Source organism: Bombina bombina, chromosome 2, assembly GCF_027579735.1.
Source record: "Bombina bombina isolate aBomBom1 chromosome 2, aBomBom1.pri, whole genome shotgun sequence".
NCBI classification, from domain to species: Eukaryota; Metazoa; Chordata; class Amphibia; order Anura; family Bombinatoridae; genus Bombina; species Bombina bombina.
In genome coordinates, this window is record NC_069500.1 from 57,899,880 (window position 1) to 57,920,805 (window position 20,926).

The window sequence follows — 20,926 nt, forward strand, 5'->3', positions numbered from 1 at the left end:
ACAAACCATTTAACATTCACATTATTATGCATGTCAGGTGACTATGTGTTGGTAAAACGATCAGCCTTACTTAAAGGGATACTAAACCTAATTTTTTTTTTTAATTTTTTTTATGATTCAGATAGAGCATGCCATTTTAAACAACTTTCTAATTTACTCATATTATCAATTTTTGTTCCTTCTCTTGCTATTTCTATTTTAAAAAGCAGGAATGTAAGGTTAGGAGCCAGCCCATTTTTGGTTCAGCACCTGGATTACACTTGCTGATTGGTTTGCTACATTTAGCCACCAATCAGCAAGCACTACCCAGGTGTTGAGCAAAAAATGTGCCGGTGTTCTGTCAAATCAGCAAATTCATCAGACTAGTGAATGGAAATTACATTCCTTCAGTTGTCTGATAAAAAAACATATGGCGCATGCGCTCCTTAGCTTAGTCACTTTCGAATGTGACTACTTCCCAAAACAGCAAATTCTTTAAGAGTGAACGGCCGAGCACAATGTTTAGTGCTATAGCTGAATAATATTGCCAAACTTTTTGTACAATCTTGCTGATAGTACAAAACAAATAGCCCGTGTCTGAATCCAGTGTTATTACGTTACTTTGTAATTCTTTTGAAACATGAGGGAGCAATATATTGTGGCTATTTGTTTTGTACGATCAGCAAGATGGTAGGGAATTGTATTAGTGCTTCGGTTGTGTAGTTGCCCTCTGTGGCTCACAAAAGGTTAATTACAATGCTGCAGATCATTTCTCACTACAAACCAGGGACACATTTAAAAAGTATTTCATCATTTACAGGATTCTCGTGGGAATGTCTATAACACACTGTTTGTATATACAAATAGCATACAATAATGTTTATTTGACAACAAATGTATTTATATATCTATGACAATTACGAAGTTCGGCAATATTATTCAGCTATAGCACTTAACATTGTGCGCGGCCGTTCACTCTTAAAGTATTTGTTGTGTTGTGAGGTAGTCACATTCCAAAGCGACTAAGCTAAGGTGCGCATGCACGGTATGTTTTTTTATCAGACAGCTGACTGAACATCATTTCCGTTCGCTAGCCTGATGAATTCGCTGGTCTGACAGAACACTGGTTCTTAAGCTTACATTCCTCCTTTTACAAATAAAGATAGCATGAGAATGAAGAAAAAGTGATAATAGGAGTAAATTAAAAAGTTGCTTAAAATTGCATGCTCTATCTGAAGAATGAAAGAAAAAAATTGGGTTTAGTGTCCCTTTAAAGGGACATGAAACCCAACATTTTTTTTATGATTCAGATAAAGCAATTTTAAACAACTCTCTAATTTTTATCTCTATTATCAATTTTTCTTTCTTCACTTGGTATCTTTTGTTGAAAAGCAAGGATGTACATAAGCTCAGGACATGCACTTGTCTGGAGCACTATTTGGCAGCAGTTTTTCAAGAATGGTCTCCATTTGCAAGAGCACTAGATGACAGCACTAATTCCTACCATGTAGCGCTCCAGACACCTACCTGGGTATCTCTTCAACAAAGAATAACACGGTGAACAAAGCAAATTTGATCATAAAAATAAATTGGAAACTTTTTCTTTAAAATGTAAGTCCTTTTTAAAGTCAGATCAAAGTGGATTAATAACCAGAAAAGAAAATGCAGCCAAGTTATAATGATGCCAATCAGACTCAGCGGTCAGTCAGTAAGATATTTTTTTAACTAGTAACTGAAAGGAGTGGACCAGCCACAGAGAATACATTCATGCTGTGTGTTGCAAATGAGAAATTGTAGATGATTAGTAGAGTGAAGAGGAAAATAGTGGGGAAGGCACTTTCTATCCCCTTGGCATTAAAATGTGTTCTGTCTACAGATGTTTAGGATTAACAGCATTTCTATTAAAAAGAAAATGAATAATCCAATACATTTTTGGGGTTTATTGATTTATTTATTTTTACAACATCTGTAATTAAGAGGATTTTGTTCCAAATGCACCATAAATAAATAAATAAAGTCATTTTGTGGCCATTATTAGGATCACATATAATAAAAGTCACTTGGCACTTGGAATAGCATTTTGGCTGACAGATCTAGTATCCTAGTTTCACAGTTAACATGAAGAGGAGTAAGCAGTCAGCCAAAATGTTAAAGACACCGCGATAAGTAGGAAGCATTCCTGAAGCCATGATTTGATTGTGATCATTAAGAATTTGAAAAACACAGACTGGGAACCTAAAAAATGGAAATGATTGGAATGGACCCCAATGTGTCTCTTGTCCCCATTTGTATTATTGGGTAATAGGTGTATAGAATAAAATTGGGGTTATCCTCTCTATGTTTCTGTCCAGTGATCATTGTTCCCATGGTCATCACTTCATAGATAACTAAGCGCGTGCCAATTTGAAGTCTTATATGGTGAGCTGGGGTCACTTATAGATCAGTGACAGTAGCGGACCTACTCAACAGAGTGCCCTGGTGCAAGATTCTTTGGGACCCCCTAAAGCTAACTCAATAAAAAGCAAAAGTAGTAAAAATTCTTTATGCTCAATATAATGATTTTGAGGACTGATAGATGGACCAGCAACTTGTACTAATAAAAGGCTTCCCTGCATTAGTATTGTACACTTTCTGCAGCTGCTGCGCCAATGGTAGTTCCGTCCTTGATCACAGAGCTCAATAAAAATCACCTAGCAGACAGCTGATTGCAATTTCTATGTAGAAGAGCATGATACCCTCACTTACAAAAAGGATAATACAGTCTTTCTTCTGTGCAGTGTTTTCAACACCCCTGTGTGTTAATGTTTAATGAAGCTACTATTGTCCTTTTATATCCCTTTAATACTTTACACTAAAATATGCATTAAAATGCCATGTGATAACATTAAATAATAATAATAATAATAATAATAAAGAAACCTACAAGTATTTTAGGCATAAACCAATTCTGACATCAGTGTGTAACAGTATTATCCTGCACAACCTCTCAGAGTCTTATCACTTGCTAGCATACAGAACAAGGAATATGGCACTGTGATAAACAGATAACAAGTCCTTATTCAACCTCACTTCAAGTGTAGAAACAATTTTATTCATGAATTAGACAAGTAACCTAACAGAACAGTGTGTAAAGCAGGTATATATTCTCTGTGTTCTACATGGAAAATTACTTGCACTAGTCTGAAAGATTTTCCATAAGACTTTAGCAATGTTTCTAAATTAGATTGTGACTGACAGCTGGCAGCTGTTTTGTTTAGGCTAAAGCATATATCTGTTGGTTACCATGCACATTTTTCGTTTATAACCACCACCAACGGCTCAAGTTGAATAAGGTATAGTAATGCTAGCAATTTTTTCTCAGAATTTAAAGAAAAATTACTTAAAAGAAATATTTCTAACATGAAATGGACAATATTATTTTGTCAGTACATTTTAAATTGTGTTGTAATTCTTAATTTTTAATTTGTTTGCTTTTCTTGCTACACATAAAGTCCTTTAAAAGATACACAATCAGATCGGGTTGATTGACACCCCCTGCTAGCAACCGATTGGCCGCGAATCTGCAGGAACGGCATTGCACCAGCAGTTTACAAGAACTGCTGGTGCAATAGTAAATGCAGAGAGCGTATGCTGTCGGCATTTATCGATGTGCAGCGGACATGATATGCTACATCGTATCATGTCCGCTAGCACTATGCTAAATCTACCACTTAGTCTTTACATGTTAATAGAAGTATATTGCAAAAATAATGTTTGTAAAAGTTATCACTGGTTTTCAGTGGCATACACACATATGCTGTGAGGGCCTGTGCACCAGCATTCAACACCATGCATGCTCCGAGAGCTTGATAAATGGGCCCCAAAGGGTATCATTGCAATGTATGCACCTTTTAAAAATGAATGTGTTTTTTTCTTTATTTTCACTTCAGCTACCCTATACCTATAAATCACATGTGGGGAATAACAGCTGATCTTAAAGGGACATTAAAGCGACAATCTACTCGAAAATTGTAATTGTTTTAAAAGATAATCTCTTTATTACCCATTCCCCAGTTTTGCATAACCAACACAGTTATATTAATGTACTTTTTACCTCTGTGATTACCTTGTATCTAAGCCTCTGCAGACTGACCCCTTATTTCAGTTCTTTTGACAGCATTGCATTTTAGACATTCAGTGCCCTCTCATAAGCTAACTCCACAGGCATGAGCACAATGTTATCTATATGGCACACATGAACAAATGCCCTCTAGCTGTGAAAAACTGTCAAATGCATTCAGATAAGAGGCGGCCTTCAAGGACTTAGAAATTAGCATATGAGCCTACCTAGGTTTAGCTTTTAACTAAGAATACCAACAGAACAAAGCAAATTTGATGATACAAGTAAATTGGAAAGTTGTTTAAAATTGTAGGCCCTATCAAAATCATGAAAGTTTAATTTTGACTAGACTGTCCCTTTAAGTAAAACATGTGCTTTGTCCAACTCTCCCTAGAGAGGCCAAGAAACAAAATCAATAATCTTGCTTAGGTTTTAAAAATGCTGCAAAATCTTCCAATCAGCCATTTGTTTTGCAGCATTTGTAGTTTACATAATTTAGTTATTGACCTCCCTAGGGAGTGTGAAGAACACACAAGGTTTAAACAAAAGCAAAATAGTGACTATGTGTATGATAATATATTAACCTGTTCCTTTTCATGCTACATCTTTACGTAATTGTTCTTGCTGGGGGCTCTGATGTAGAACCAGGGCCCTAAAACACATGTAGATACTTCTGTTTGTGTGTGCCATCGTCTTGGCTCTGTTTGCCTCAGGAAGCAGATGGGGAACTTTTGTGGTCTTTGTGGTTTTGTCAACAACAATACCAGATAATGTGTTCCATTTAAGAAGCACCAGACGGGTGACCACCCGGTACCGTGGTTAGTGGGCAGCAATATGCATTAAACATTGTTTAATATGCATTAAACATTACACAAGCATCTGCTTATGACAAATAGCAGATGAGCAGGAGCTGTCAATCACCCCAGATGGACAAATCCAGGGGGATTACAAAATGTCAACTCAAAGCTGGCGTATATATAGGTTGTAAAGCAGTGGTCTGATGAAGCTGGAGCCCAATATGCCTGTACAATATGTGACAGATTGCAAGAAATATTTAAAGGGACACTGAACCCAAATTTTTTGTCTTTTGTGATTCAGCTAGAACATGACATTTTAAGCAACTTTCTAATTTACTCCTATTATCAAATTGTCTTCATTCTCTTGGTATCTTTATTTAAAATGTAAGAATGTAAGTTTAGATGCCGGCCCATTTTTGGTGAACAACCTGGGTTGTCCTTGCTGATTGGTGGATAAATTCACCCACCAATAAAAAAAAGTGCTGTCCAGAGTCCTAAACCAAAAAACGAAAACTTAGCTGCTTTCTTTTTCAAATAAAGATAGCAAAAGAACAAAGAAAAATTCATAATAGGAGTAAATTAGAAAGTTGCTTAAAATTGCATGATCTATCTAAATCACGGAAAAAAAAAATTGGGTTCAGTGTCCCTTTAAGTTAGGTCATAATAAGTAGGGTCATGTCATATGGATTTATATGTTGCAGTACTAATAAAATAAATATTTCCTTTTACAAAAAGTGCATTAGGAGGAGCAGCAGCTAATACAACAAGACGTTTGCAACGTGATTAAGATAGGCAGAGGGTTAAAGAGCAAATAAGTGTCTATAGAAGGTTAGAACATGATCCATATTAGATGACCATGAAAGGCAATATAAATTTCCACAAAACAATGCTTATCCCATATAGTTAGTGTGTGAAGGATTTTAAATAACCTACCTTATAATGCAAACAAAGTTTCATATTGAGTACATTTTTAATACGTTTATGTTGTCTGTTTGTTGTTGAAGTACAGCCCTCCTTTTGTGTGTGCCTCCTTATTTCGAATGCATCCAATCACGAAACAATAACTAATGAGCAATTTAAATATTAATTTCAGTATTGCGCATTCAACCCAGCAGTTTTACTCAAGCGCATTTGATGTAAATTGGCGCAATTAGCAAATTCTAGGCTGCGCACGCCGAGCTATGTGAAAAAGTAACGCTGCGTTTACAGTGACGTATGAAAATAAACATTGCACATGCCACAGGATGAGCGCTGCCGATATTGCCTATCCCGATAGATGCCAGTCATAGGAGTGCATAATTAGTAAAAAAGAGGGCTTGGAAATTGTTGACAATTTATATTAATAATACAAGAAAATGGCAATTAATAGGTAAATTAAGTGATTTGTTTAGTTGTTTGTATAAAGATAAACCTTCCCATAATTAAAATATAAAATGTGCTTTTCATGTCCTTTTAAGGTTTATAGGGAAAGTAAAGTCAAAATGTAGAGTGTGCCATTTTAAACAACTTTCATCTTTACTTTTGTTATCTTTGTTCTCTTGGTATCCTTTGCTGAAGAGTAGAGTTGCATATGCACAGGAGCAGCAATGCACTACTATTTACTATTGGGAGGTATACCTAGCTGTGCTCTTCCATAAGAACACCAAGTTAACAGCGCACATCTGATTAAATATAATTGGAGAGTTGGTAAATTGTTTAAAACTGGGGACTCCTCTCTCTTGACAGTATTGCTCCTTTCTGTTCCTAGGCATATCCTCTATGCTACGCAGCCTACCTAGTAGACAGTAGACTCACATCTCAGTATCAGGGCAATCTGTCTTTTGGTAGTGGTGACTGACTGAGACCTTTTTACAATTTTTTACATATCTAGTCTACCTAGAACTTTACCATCTTCAGCAGCTGTGACATCTCTCACAACATATATTCTCCATTTCCCCTCTTTTAGTGTATTGAGGTGTGACTTACATCAGACATATGACTTTCACACCACAATTGGTTGGAACTATGGGCTCGTTTCTATTGAGCTGTTATTAGGTTTGTGCAAGGTCGCAAACTGTTAAATATGCTGTCAGAAGCAATTTAGTTTATCGACTTCTTCAAATGGCGCGTTATACCTCCATATCGGCAACTGGTGTCCGGATGTCGAAAATATTGTTGTGTCCCATAGAAAGTATTAGAAGCCCTTAAAGGGCCATAATACCCAAATGTTTAAACACTTGAAAGCGATGCAGTATAGCTGTAAAAAGCTGACTAGAAAATATCACCTGAACATCTCTATGTAAAAAAGAAAGATACTTTACCTCAAAAGTTTCTCAGTAGCCACGTCCCATTGTAAAGGACTTTTAAGCATTAAATCAGTATGTCTGTCCCGGGACAGTGGAAGGAGCGAGCTTTCGTGCACACTGATCTTTTTTCCCTATTCAGTGCAAGGAAGTTTACAATGAAATCTCATGAGGGTTAAGTCAAATCTCATGAGATCACAGTAAAAGAGTTCATGACCTCAGCACTGCTGATTCTCATTTCTTCATTTTTTATTTTTTTTTACCTGCAGCTGGGCTGCAGCCGAGCATAACTTTTTACACAGAACTTACTCTGCTGAGCTGAGGAGATTGTGAGGTAAAATATCTTCCTTTTTTACATAGAGATGCTAAGGTGATATTTTACTGTCAGCTTTTTACAGCTATACTGCATCAGTTTCAAGTGATTTAGCATATGAGTATTATGTCCCTTTAAGCGATAATTTACACCAGGTTTCCACTGAGAGCGCAAACCGTTAACACATTGTCGGAGGCTGTAGATATTTAAAAAGCTCAACTATGTGTAAAAAAGGAAAAAGGAGCTTTTTGAGACTTATTTCCCATTAAAATAATGCAAATTGTAATATCTAATATTTATTGTTGTCCCATGTATAGGAATAGTTGCACTTATGTTCTTAAAGGGACATTAAACACAAAATAAATGCTAGATAGAATGAAGCATTCAGAGAAAAGATTAGTCTTAGAATAACAAGTAGATGTATTTGTTAAAGTTTCATTAGCTGCTTAAATAGTGACAAAATAAGTGTAAAGTTGTAGTGTCTATAAAACAACAGGAGCTGCCATTTTGTAACTTGTGTTACCTTCTATGCTGTGGCCAATTAATGACAGTTATAAATAGGTCACTAGTGTGCAGCCAATGGCTGTGTAGAATATAACAGTGTTCTGTACTTCCATTTCTAACAAGAACTGAAACGCTCACAATTTCAGAATGGAATTACAGGAAAAGGGGACAAAATAAATAATGAAAGTATATTGCAGTTTTTTTATATATACAATTTAGCAATTTATTACCATCTCAAAGTGTTTAATGTCCCTTTAAGGAAATATCAATATGTATTTACATATAAAAATATATGCAAGCTCATATCTACAAAATTCAAACTAGACCTATGCCTAGGGCAGCAATACATAATACATACAGTATATTAATAAAGCGGAAAATATAATTATAATAAAAAATAGTATTTGCTTATAGTTAAAAAAATATGCATTATAAATAAGTGTATCTTTGTTTTTATTTCTCTTTAGCGGTGATCACAGGTAAGGAGTACATTTTATAGTGTAAGGTCGGGTTATAATAGCAACTAATTGATTTTCAAGAAACCTGGCGTTGGATGGAAGCGCTAACAGAGCGTTAACGTTAAGATCAACTGCACACAATGCACACATTATTTCAATGGAAACCTGGTACTAAAATGCAGCCGTAAACTGCTATTAGCTGTCGGCAACTTCAGTAGCTTACAGCTCCATTTTTTATGGCTCAATGGAAGCGAGCTCATCGTTGGGTGACCACTTAGTTCAGGTCTGTAACCAAAATGACAAAGCACTTTAATTTCGCAACTAAAGATTCTCAGACTTTTGGGTCTGTTTTGCTTTTCCTTGGAACACACAGTCTATATATTTATTCCAACAGCCATGGTACCCTTTGTTCAGTCAAACATACATATGACTCTGCCCTGTTCTAGCGCCCAAACCATTGTTTTTGTATCTCGTTTCACTCTATAGAGTTTTCCTCATCTTCCTTACATTCTATTTTACCAAAAGGTCCTTTTCTTTACCCCAACATATAAGACTGGTTTATCAGCTTCTAGTCTAGCCTATTCACTTTTATAAGACTTGTTTGTTGTGAATACAAATTCTCCTCCCATCTATACGTTCTGCAGACTTTCAGATAGATACATGGTATTTGGTCACAAAAAGACTGACAGGTTAGATATTCACTTTCCCCCTTGTTTCATGTTTCAAATAGAGCATGCAATTTTAAACACGTTTCTATTATTTAATTTCCTTAGTTCTTTTTGTATCCTTTGTTGAAGGACTACTACTGGGAGATAAATGCTTATTAGTGGCTTCACTTATATGCTTCTTGTCATTGGCTCACCTGATATGTTCAATTAGCTCCCAATTATGCATTGCTGCTTCTTCAACAAAGGATATCAAGAGAATGACGCTTGTGTAATAATTTATTTTAAAGTGTTTTGTATGTCTATTGTGTATCTTTTTTTTTTAATCCTTACACTTTGCTTCAGGTCTCAAGACGCTCTATTAAAGTACAGTTTTGGCTTTTGCTTGAGCACAAACTATAACTTTCAACTTGTAATAACAGCGCTATTTAGTGCTGTCGCGATACCCATTGAAAGTATAGGTTACGCTCAAGCGATGTCGGATGCGCTAACCCTTCCCTGGTGAATGCACTTTTCCAAGGACTTTAGTGCAGTCCTGCAATACAGAGTATTGTGACTCACACTATCATTAGCGCACTACTTGTATTCTGGCCCAATATCTTTTTAATTTATTTAATTGTAAAGGGGTAGCAAACACCTTGTGATTACAAGACATCATAACATAGCAGACAAGTCTGAATGTTTCTAAAACAAATTAGCATTTAGATTATTGTAATTATTTTTCAATAGCCAAAAATCTACCCTCCATTTGACTTATTTGGAGGAGGCAATCTGGGCTTTAGTCTGTAAATAACAAGGCAAGCCATATTCATAAAGTATAAAATTATTTGTTTTGCAGTTTTCATTTAAAACCAATTAGGGACATACTGTCTATGTAGCAAGGTTAGCCTTGAGAAGGGTGCATTTCAACTTCTGAAAATTAGATTTTATTTAAACTAAATTGTATGAAAAAGGGGTAAATAAAAGTATTAAGCAAAGTTTCATTATGCATAACTAAACATTTTCTATAAGTATCTCAAGCTGTTATTGTCCATATAATGAGTGTATGAGACAAAAGTTATGTATTGGTCATTCTGGCATAAATGACTTAGTAATTGGCATTTGAGTTACAAATTGAACATTGTATATATGTATCTGTATAAACAATTGCTTTCAGGAAACTTAATTGTGAAATGAAATGCAAATTATAGACAGATGTAGATTTTCTAAGACATGAAAATTAAATTATGCGAGAATACAGTGGAATCCTACCCAGGAAACAATACAAAAGGCACCTCCCTTATTTACTACTATTCTAAAGCCTTAGTACATGTAGGACATTTGAGAACCCTGTTGTCTTGTCACTTAAAATGTGACAATGACAGAGACTCTAGGCACGACAGTCTAAGTTTGTCAGCATGGCGAGTTAATCACGCCAACAACAGCACTGATCACGAAAGCACTGATAGCAAAATGTTTTAAAGCACATAAAAATCAAATGATGGCGTTTTTAGCATACTTCCCCTTGCATTCATTTCTATTTCTTTTTAGTTGAATAAGTGCACTATGTATTTTGAAACAAACTAACCAGCTTACTTTCGGAAAGAAAATGTAAATGTAATTTAAAGGCGCATGAAGCCCAACATTTTTTTATAGTGATTCAGATAAAGCATAGCATTTTACACTTTCCATTTTGCTTCATTCTCTTGGTATTCTTTGTTGAAGGAGCAGTAATGCACTAGTAGGAGCTTGCTACGCATATTGAGTGAGCCAAAATGCACAGCCACCAATCAGTAGCTAGCTCCCAGTAGGTCATTGCTATTCCTAAGCCTACCTAGGTGTGCTTTTCAACAAATGATATCAAGATTGCAAAGCAAATTGGATATTAAAAGTAAAATGTCTGAATCATGGTTTGCATGGGCTTTTAATACAAATACTAGTGTGTAAAACAAATTGTTAAGCATAATTCCTTTACGATTTCTACATCATATATTCCACACAATTTTAAAATGCACATTTTATGGATTACTATACTATAATGTATGTGTTTCGCCTTCACAACTGTAGGTTATGCAACTTTAAGAAATACAAAGGTAAAGTTTGCCATTCAAGAATCCTGTGAAGGACTTTAGAGAATCACGCCGTTTGTGTTTAATTAGACATTTAAGTCTGAATTAAACTTTCAATTTTTTTCTACTGTCTAATGTGCTTCTATCTTGTATCCTTTGTTGAAAATTATACCTATCTATAACTCGTATTATTAGCTCAGCTGGCTCCCAGTGGTGCATTACTTTACCTTCAACAACATATACCAAAAGAATAAAGAAAAATTGATATTAGGAAAAAAATTGGAAAGTTATTTCAAACTGTATACTCTGTATAAAAGAGAAATGTTGGGTTTCATGTCCCTTGAAATAAAACAACTGCAGACAACACACTGTTTTGCAAATAACTTAAAAAGTCAAGATGTCTTCAAGCCATTCTTTACAATCTTACCATTGTTCATTTTTATAATAGACACAATGAAAGGGAGGAACACTCAACTTTACTATAAAAATCCAAGTCAAATGTGTAGAAAGCAGTAATCCAGAGGTTGTCTGCCGAATGCTTACTCCACAACTGCACAGATTTTGCAGAAGGGTAACTATATAGCTAATTTTTTTACTATCTTTACACACGTTAAATATTGTTCTGCTTAGGACATTGCTGGCTTATACATCGGATTTTAACTTATTAGGCTGATGGATGTGTCTATTTATCTAGTTTGTTTGTGATTTGTATCAAAACGTCTCAGCTGGTATAAGTGTGAGCAAGTGGTATTAAATGGAAATTATACACTAGATTTTTCTTTGCATAAATGTTTTGTAGATGATTTATATAGCCCATCTGGGAGTGTTTTTCTAAAAATGTATTGTTTTGCTTATTTTTAAATAACATTGTGCTGAGTTTCAGACTCCTAAACAAGCCCCAAAGTTTTAGATGTTTACTAATGTATACATACTTCAAACTGCTTCTGTTCCTATAATGGGTCTTTTCATATGCAGGGGAGGGGGAGATTCTGCTATCAGCCCCTTTCAGTGGGTGTCCCAGGCTTATCTCATTAACAGTGTTAAATTGGGAGCTTCTAAGTAAGTTTTTAAAAGGTTTTACACTGGATTTTTATATCAGTATCTGTGAATATTATTATTTATAGTAGTGACTATTACATGCAGTTAAAGGGACACTGAACCCAAATATTTTTTTCTTTTGTGAGTCAGATAGAGCATGCAATTTTAAGCAACTTTCCAATTTACTCCTATTAGCAAATGTTCTTCATTCTCTTGGTATCTTTATTTGAAAAGCAAGAATGTAAGTTTAGATGCCGCCCATTTTGGTGAACAACCTGGGTTGTTCTTGCTGATTGGTGGATACATTAATCCACCAATAAACAAGTGCTGTCCAAAGTTCTGGACTTTCTTTTTCAAATGAAGATAGCAAGAGAACAAGGAAAAATTGATAATAGGAGTAAATTAGAAAGTTGCTTAAAATTGCATGCTCTATCTCAATCACAAAAGAAAAAATTTGAGTTCAGTGTCCCTTTAAATTAAAATTGGTGTATACTGCCCCTTTAATATCCAACTATTGTGGTTGTTCAATATTTTGAGTGTTCCTCTCTATTGTGCTTTGCATTATTTTAGGGGAGATAATAGCATATTTTATTAAAATTTAGGGTCAGATTACTAATGGAGAGCTCAATATCGCTTGCGTGCAAACAATATTAGACCTCTACTTTGTAATACCAGCGCATAATAATGTGCGCTGGTATTACAAGTAAATCACAATGCGAACGCAAGCTCGCATTCGCATTACTAGGAAGCATTGTGCTCACAAGAGTGCAATGCTTCCATAGGCTCCTATGGGAGCCTCGTTCTGATGCCATCAGAACCTTGTGCAGCCTAAATATATATGTTTATGATTATATAAATATATATTTATGTGTTAATATGTGTATATACATAAATATATATGTATAAAATCAAATATATATATATATTTACATTGCGTTCTATGGGAACACACAGTTCCCAGAGACCGCAGTGTAATAGCACTTTTCACTCTGCAAATGGGTAAAAACATAGTTAAATGGACAGTCAAGTCAAATTACATTTTCATAATTCTGATAGGGCATTTAATTTTAAACAACTTTCCTATTTACTTTTATCCTCAGATTTGCTTTGTTCTCTTAGTATTCTTTGTTGAAAGCTAAACCTAGATAGGCTCCTATGCTAATTTCAAAAACCTTGAAGGCTACCTCTTATATCAGTGCAGTTTTTTTTTTTTACAGCTAGACAGCTCTAGTTAATCTGTGCTATATAGATAGCATTGTGCTCACTCCTGTGGAGTTTCATAGGGGTCAGCACTGATGGCCTAAAATGCAAGTCTGTCAAAAGAACTGAAATAAGGGGGCAGGCAAAAAAGTTAAAAAAAAATTGTTGGTTATGAAAAACTGGGGACGGGGAAATAAAGGGATTATCTATATTTTTTTAACAATAACAATTTTGGTGCAGACTGTCCCTTTAAAGTAATATTCAAAGCAACAATGCACTACTGGGAACTAGCTGAACACATCTATGTAAGCCAATGACAATAAACAAATGTATAAAGCCACCAATTACCAGCTAGCTCCCAGTAGTGCATATGCATGCTTTTAAACAAACGATATGAAGAGAACAGAGTACATTTGATAAAAGAAGTGCATTTAATAGAGTTTTAAGATTGCATGCTCTATCTTAGTCATGAAAGTTTAATGTTGACTGCCACATCAATATAAGACCATCTATATTTTGTATTTGTTTGTAAACATGTGGATTTATAGTTAAACAACCATGTTTTATTTTATGTTGTGTGTTTTTCTTTATGGTGATCTCGGGTTATTTTAGGATTGTGCTCTGAGGTATTTTAATTGAACTAATTGTTTTGCACATTTATTTTACATCTTTTCTTTCTTCACAGTCATATATCAGTGTTTTAATTTTGTACACAATACAACATAACTTACTTTTTAATTAATTGCCAACTTAACTTTTTTATGAAAGAACTTTGTTCAATATCTTTGTGTATTATATATATATATATATATATATATATATATATATATATATATATAGTTTAGCTTTTTTTTGGAAGTGACATATTAAAAAATATCGTATTCCTCAGATGCTATAGACAATACAAATATACAGCCATTCATGTCTTCAATTTTCACTTTTGAATAAAAAATAAGTTTAAAAATGATGAAATATGTGATTTTTTTACATAAGTGTATCCAAAACCAGTTAATAAACAATACTGAATCCAATTTTTTTTTGTTTCAAAATGCTTTAAAAAGAAAATGAGGCTTGAAATTATAGTTGCAGATATCACTGTTTTATGTACCAAACTAAAAGTGATCAAACTGCATCAATATACCCAAAACACCTATAGAAAGACAGATTAAAGGGGCAGTATACACCAATGTTCATTTATTTGCATGTAATAGACACTACTAGAAAGAATAATATGTACAGATACTGATATAAAAATCCAGGGTAAAACCTTTTAAAAACTTACTTAGAAGCTTCCAATTTAACACTGTTAATGAGATTAGTCTAAGACACCCACTGAAAGGGCTGATGCATCTAAAACTTTGGGACTTGGTTAGGAGTCTGAAAATCAGCACAATGTTATTTAAAAATAAGCAAAACTATATTTTTTAACAAAAACACACCCCGATGGGCTATATAAATGGATCATCTACAAAACATTTATGCAAAGAAAAATCTAGTATATAGTGTCCCTTTAATATAAAATAGAGGCGATTCTAAGATCCTATACACTGTAAAATTGTATTGGCTGCAGTATTTCATTTTTAAAAGCTCACCCCATGTACCCTGCTAACCACTCTTCTCTTCGTTACTTTCTGAGGGAGGCTTCTTGTAACTCACAGGGAATAGCCATTTTGAGAATTCCTTGAGTATCAGTTTGCATCTGATCTGCTAAATGTTAGATGATTTAGCCCTCAGTCTTGAGATGCGTGTCAAGGGTGGAAAAAAAATATAACCAAGAAATATTTTAATAAGGGCATTGGAGGACAAGTTAAGAATTTAGAATTTCATTCTCCTGGTTATAGAAAACCATGGGAGCGACTGTGGAGACAGATCAGTGAGAATAGAGATTATGTTTGCATTTGTAAAAAAATTAACCAATTTTTACAGATTTTATTTTATAAAACTGGTTTGGTCTCACGTGTATAGAACTGGAGAACTCTTGTCTAGTTTGGTATTTTACTCATGATAGTCAATCAGTACTCAAAGACTCTGTATTTTGTCAGATTTAAATGTTTCTTCTAAGTTAACTTCATTTTAAGAAAAAGGACGAAAAAAATATATTGAGTTTTATATTGATGCAATAATATGTTTTTAAAGAATTCTTGTTGTGTATCATGTTTATTATCAAGTAAAATGAAATGGATTTTAAATTTCCAAAGGCCCATTATTCCTAGTTTAATTGTAACCATCAATGTAATTTTTTTTGAGTTGGAGTTTAACAGCCGTATAGCCATTGAAATAAGCTGGTAAGAATACCGGAGAAAACTCTGGAGTACTTTAGCTAGATTGTATTTCTGTAACGTCAACTTTCTGTTCTAATCATGTGTATTTGACCTTTAAAAATGTGTATAAAAATCACAAATGCCAATTTAATGTACTTTCTATGCTCTACAATTAATGTCTAGTATGGTTTATTCTATTTTTAACATTTTCTTGTTTATTTCTCCTTTAGAATTCAGAAAATATGGAGTGTCAAGTTCCAATGAATGTTTCGGACAGTGTAGAAAACAAAAACACGAAAAAGAAAGCTGGCAACTGTGTGAATTATTTGTTCACTGCCATACATTACATTTCAGGGGAAATGAAAGAGTTTGGGAACTGGATGAAAGGTAAAGAAACCACCACAAGTGTCTTACAGCAAACTGTAGTATTTTTCTAAGAATGCAATTTTATCATGAGTTTTGCTTACATCATATGTTTTTTTGTTTTTTTAATGAAGATAATACAAATACAAATTAAATAACTTGGAACAAAGATGGTTTCATAGCTTGTATTTGAGGATGTTGTTTATTTAGGGCAAAGCCTCCATTGTGCCAATTTTATTTATTTACATAGGAAAACGTTCCTCTACTATGTCAGTCTTACCCCCTTACAAAAAGGGACATTCCATCTTTGAGATCCCAGGAAAACCTTCTCTGAATAAGAGACTTGTACCACCAAACCCATTTACAAGACAACTAGACTCCTATATTACAGGAATATTCTCCTCTTTGAAAAGTAGAAGTTTACTAAAAGTGGCTGCGCTTTGGGTGGGCACACAGAAAACACTGAATACCGGATTTATTTTGTCTCGTAGTTTTGGTTTTGTTTTGTTATTTTTTTTACTGCCTTGAACTAAATTGCTGAAACCCCAGTGGGAAAACACTTCATAAACAATTCACAAACCCACATTAAAATATCTAAATAACAATACTGAAAGGGAACTTCAGATTCCAAAGGGAACAATACATTCGATATTACAAATATGTAAACCTGTTGTCCTTCTTCAACTCAGGGTGGAACCTGGCTTAAATAGGCTCTGATTCAATGGACAAGGTTCACACGCATGCCCCCCCCCCTCGTTTTTGCAACCATCCAGATTAGATCTGATCAGAAAGCTTTAACTCCGCCACCTCTAGAGTCTCAAGATTGCAGCTACTTAAGGGGACATTCCAGTCAAAATTGAAATGCTGGTGCACTGAGAATATCTAGCTGTTCTTCACATGCACGTTCAGAGAAAAATTTTAACACAAAAACAGCAATAACTTTTTCTAGAAGCATTTTTGCTAATCCATGATTATTGCAAATATGTTACTATTCAAAGGTGTAAGCCATCAATGTGATTGGCATTTTGACTGGAATGCCCCTTTAACTAGATTAATAATTGGAGTCCATTGTGCATAAAACTCCTATATTTCCTAAGGGCAGGCAAATATACATATTTATTCACGTATGTTACAACATTCACTCAGAACTATTTAAATATGCACAGGACTTGTATGATACCCCTCTACCTAGAGGGGACAGGTCACTCCTTCACAACAACATTCTTGACTTTGTTACTTTTTTATGCAGAGTCACCTGAGAAAATCACATAATTCAGTGAAACTTTTTAAAAAGCATCAATCATACCACTATAGCACAAAACCCTCTTGTTTTTGTAGAACAGAAAAGAAAACGTCACATTTTTCTTCCATGATTCCGGTACAGCATATCACTTAAACAATTCAATTTGCTTCTATTAACAAATGGTCTTTGTTCTCTTGGAATCCTTTGTTGAAAAGCAGGCAGGTAGGCTCAGGAGCTTGCATGTGTCTTCAGCACTAAATGGTAGCAGCTTTGCAAGAATACTTTAAACAATGTTTAAAGGGACAGTCTACACCAGAATTTGTATTGTTTTAAAAGATAGATAATCCCTTTATTACCCATTTCCCAGTTTTGCATAACTAACACAGTTATAATAATATACTTTTAACCTCTGTGATTATCTTGTATCTAAGCCTCTGCAAACTGCCCCTTTTTTCAGTTCTTTTGACAGACTTGCAGTCTAGCCAATCAGTGCCTGCTCCCAGATAACTTCTCGTGCACGAGCACAGTGTTATCTATATGAAATACGTGAACTAACACCCTCTAGTGGTGAAAAACTGTTAAAATGCAATCTGAAAGAGGAGGGCTTCAAGGTCTAAGAAATTAGCATATGAACCTCCTAGGCTAAGCTTTCAACTAAGAATACCAAGAGAACAAAACAAAATTGGTGATAAAAGTAAATTGGAAAATTGTTTAAAATTACATGCTCTATCTGAATCATGAAAGATTATTTTGGCCTAGACTGTCCCTTTAACTTTTGCAGGATCAATAGATGGCAGCAGGGTTTGCTGACATGTAGTGCTCCAGACACGTTCATGCTTTCCTATATAGGTATGCTCTTTAACAAAGAATAATATGAGAATTAAGCAAATTTGATAGTGTAAGTATATTGACATTTTTTTTAAAATTGTATCTTCTGCCTGAATCATAATGAATAATGTCCTTTTAATACATACAGTATATATCCCCCTTCATACTGTATATAAATGTAGGTAAGCTTCATTTGTATATCAAACTTCCAGATGTAGGAACCTCAGTGTCCCGAAAGCTTACAATTTTATTCCCTATTAGTTAGCAATTAAAAGTATCCCCTGTACATCACTTTGTTTTTGTTTTTTTGTTTTTTACAAAAGGGTATTTGCTATTTAATACACTTCAGCAGGTAAAATGGATCATTGGCCACACATTTAAAGGGAGAATATTTATTTTACAATCACCCTTCAATTGCAGTTTTTAACAGCAGTAGGTCAAACAGTGTTGAGATTATGGTGCTTGCAAGTTATAGGGATTCAGATAGAGCATGCAATTTTTAGCAACTTTCTAATTTACTCCTATAATCAATTTGTCTTCGTTCTCTTGCTATCTTTATTAGAAAAATAAGACATCTAAGCTAAGGAGCCAGCCAATTTTTGGTTCAGTACACTGGACAGCACTTGTTTTTTTTTGTGGGTGCATTTAGCCACCAATCAGCAAGCACAACCCATGTTGTGAACCAAAAATGGGCTGGCTTCTAAACTCACATTCTTGCTTTTCAAATAAAGATAGCAAGAGAATGAAGAAAAATTGATAATAGGCGTAAATTAGAAAGTTGCTTAAATTGCAAGTGCTATCTGAATCATGAAAGAAAAAATTTGGGTTCAGTGTCCAATTAAGTAATATGTATTAAATAAATGTACAGATATTGTTTACAAAAATATAATGAAATAAGCGACGTAATATAATAGTGTTTCAAACTTACTTTCATTCATATAAAAAAAAAGCATTTAAACAAATATTGTGGGCACGTTAATTTGCGTTCGTATTACAAGTTGAAAGTAAATGCATTTCCTCAGGCACAATCACATTTAACGTGCTTGAGCATCTGGTTAGCACTACTGAAGACCTAGCACAAAGGGTTACGGCTAAAATAAAAGTTGCACCAAACAACATAAATACACTAAAATAAACAGTTACACTTATATAAACATTATCTGAAAAAAACTAGTCATAAAAATATTAATAAAAAATATTTATAAGGGTTCAAAGGTAAATGGAAATTTGTGTGGCCATGTATTTAACTGCAAAGGGCTATAATATATATCGGCTAGATTACGAGTTTTGAGCACTATAGGGAAATTAACGAATGCAACAAAAGTTGCGTTATTTAACCCCCTATAGCGCAGCCATTACAAGTTTTAAAAATGTGGTTATGTGATATGGTTGCGTTGAGCTCTATACCGCACCAAAATACAAGGGCTGTTTTGACGTGGTCGTGCACGCTTCCCCCATAGACATCAATGGGGAGAAGGTGTCAGAAAAAAACCTAACACCTGCGATCGCACAAAGAAGCTCCGTAACGCCGCCCCATTGATGTCTATGGGGGAAAAAATAACGTTTAAGCCTAACACCCTAACATAAACCCTGAATATAAACATCCCTAATCTGCCCCCCCACTGACATCGCTGCCACCTACATAATGTTATTTACCCCTAATCTGCCGCCCCCGATATCGCCACCACCTAAATAAATCTATTAACCCCTAGACTGCCAGCCCCCCACATTGCAAAAATCTAAATTATTCTATTAACCCCTAAACCTAACGTAACCCTAGCCCTAACACCCCCTAACTTTAACATAATTAAAATAGAGCTAAATTAAAATTACAATTATTAACTAAATAATACCTATTTAAAACTAAATACAAACGTACCTGTGAAATAAAACCTAAGCTAGCTACAATATAACTAATAGCTAAATTGTAGCGATCTTAGGTTTTATTTGTATTTCCCAGGTAAGTTTGTATTTATTTTAACTAGGTAGACTAGTTAGTAAATAGTTATTAACTATTTACTAACTACCTAGTTAAAATAAATCCAAGCTTACCTGTGAAATAAAACCTAACCTGTCTTACACTAAAACCTAAAATTACAAAAAATAAAAAACGAAATTTAAAAAATAAAAAAGAATTACACCTAATCTAATAGCCCTATCAAAATAAAAGAGCCCACCCAAAGTAAAAAAAAACCCTAGCCTATAATAAACTGCCAATAGCCCTTACAAAAAAACCCGAAAAAAACGCGGGTCTTCAAAAACTGTAAGTGGATCGTCGGGGGTTAGTGTTAGTCTTTTTTTAAGGTTTTTTTGAGTGTTTTTTTTTTTAGTTTAGGGTTTTGGCAGTAAAAGAGCTAAATGCCCTTTTAAGAGCAATGCACATACAAATACCCTTTTCAGGGCAATGGGTAGCTTAAGTTTTTTTAGAATTAGGTTTTTTATTTTGGGTGGTTAGTTGGGTGGTGGGTTTTACTCTTGGGGGGTCTTTGTAAGAGCTGATATCTTTGGGGCAATGTAGGCTAGGGTTTTTATTTTGGGTGGACATTTTTTATTTTGATATGGCTATTAGATTAGGTGTAATTCTTTTTTATTTTGGATTATTTAGTTTCAGATAGATTATGAGTTTGGGGTTGCATCTTTTAACGCTGAAAATATGGCATTTTCAGCATTAAAACAGCACCGCCGCTATTACAAGTCTTGTAGGTATGTAAAAATGATGTCATGGGATTCCCATAGCACTGCTATTACGAGTTTTGCGGTGAGACTAAAAAGTGAGCGGTACACCCTAAAACCACAAGATCCGTACCGCCATCTAAAAGCAGTAGTTATGAGTTTTATTCTACAAAGC

General features: G+C 34.5%; 1 protein-coding gene across 4 annotated transcripts in view; it reads left to right on the forward strand.

Moving 5' to 3' along the window:
* The window catches only part of SLC14A1 (solute carrier family 14 member 1 (Kidd blood group)), a 102,256-nt gene that overhangs the window by 61,888 nt on the left and 19,442 nt on the right, over window positions 1-20,926 (forward strand). For 2 of the 4 annotated variants that reach the window (XM_053701058.1, XM_053701061.1), the window contains 2 exons: window positions 11,594-11,716; window positions 15,875-16,031. In XM_053701058.1, the coding sequence (XP_053557033.1) occupies window positions 11,681-11,716; window positions 15,875-16,031 (193 nt within the window). In that variant the 5' untranslated portion in view covers window positions 11,594-11,680. Of the gene's footprint in view, window positions 1-3,261; window positions 3,312-11,593; window positions 11,717-15,874; window positions 16,032-20,926 lie in introns of those variants that run through there. The other 2 variants (XM_053701059.1, XM_053701062.1) reach the window with 2 other exon arrangements.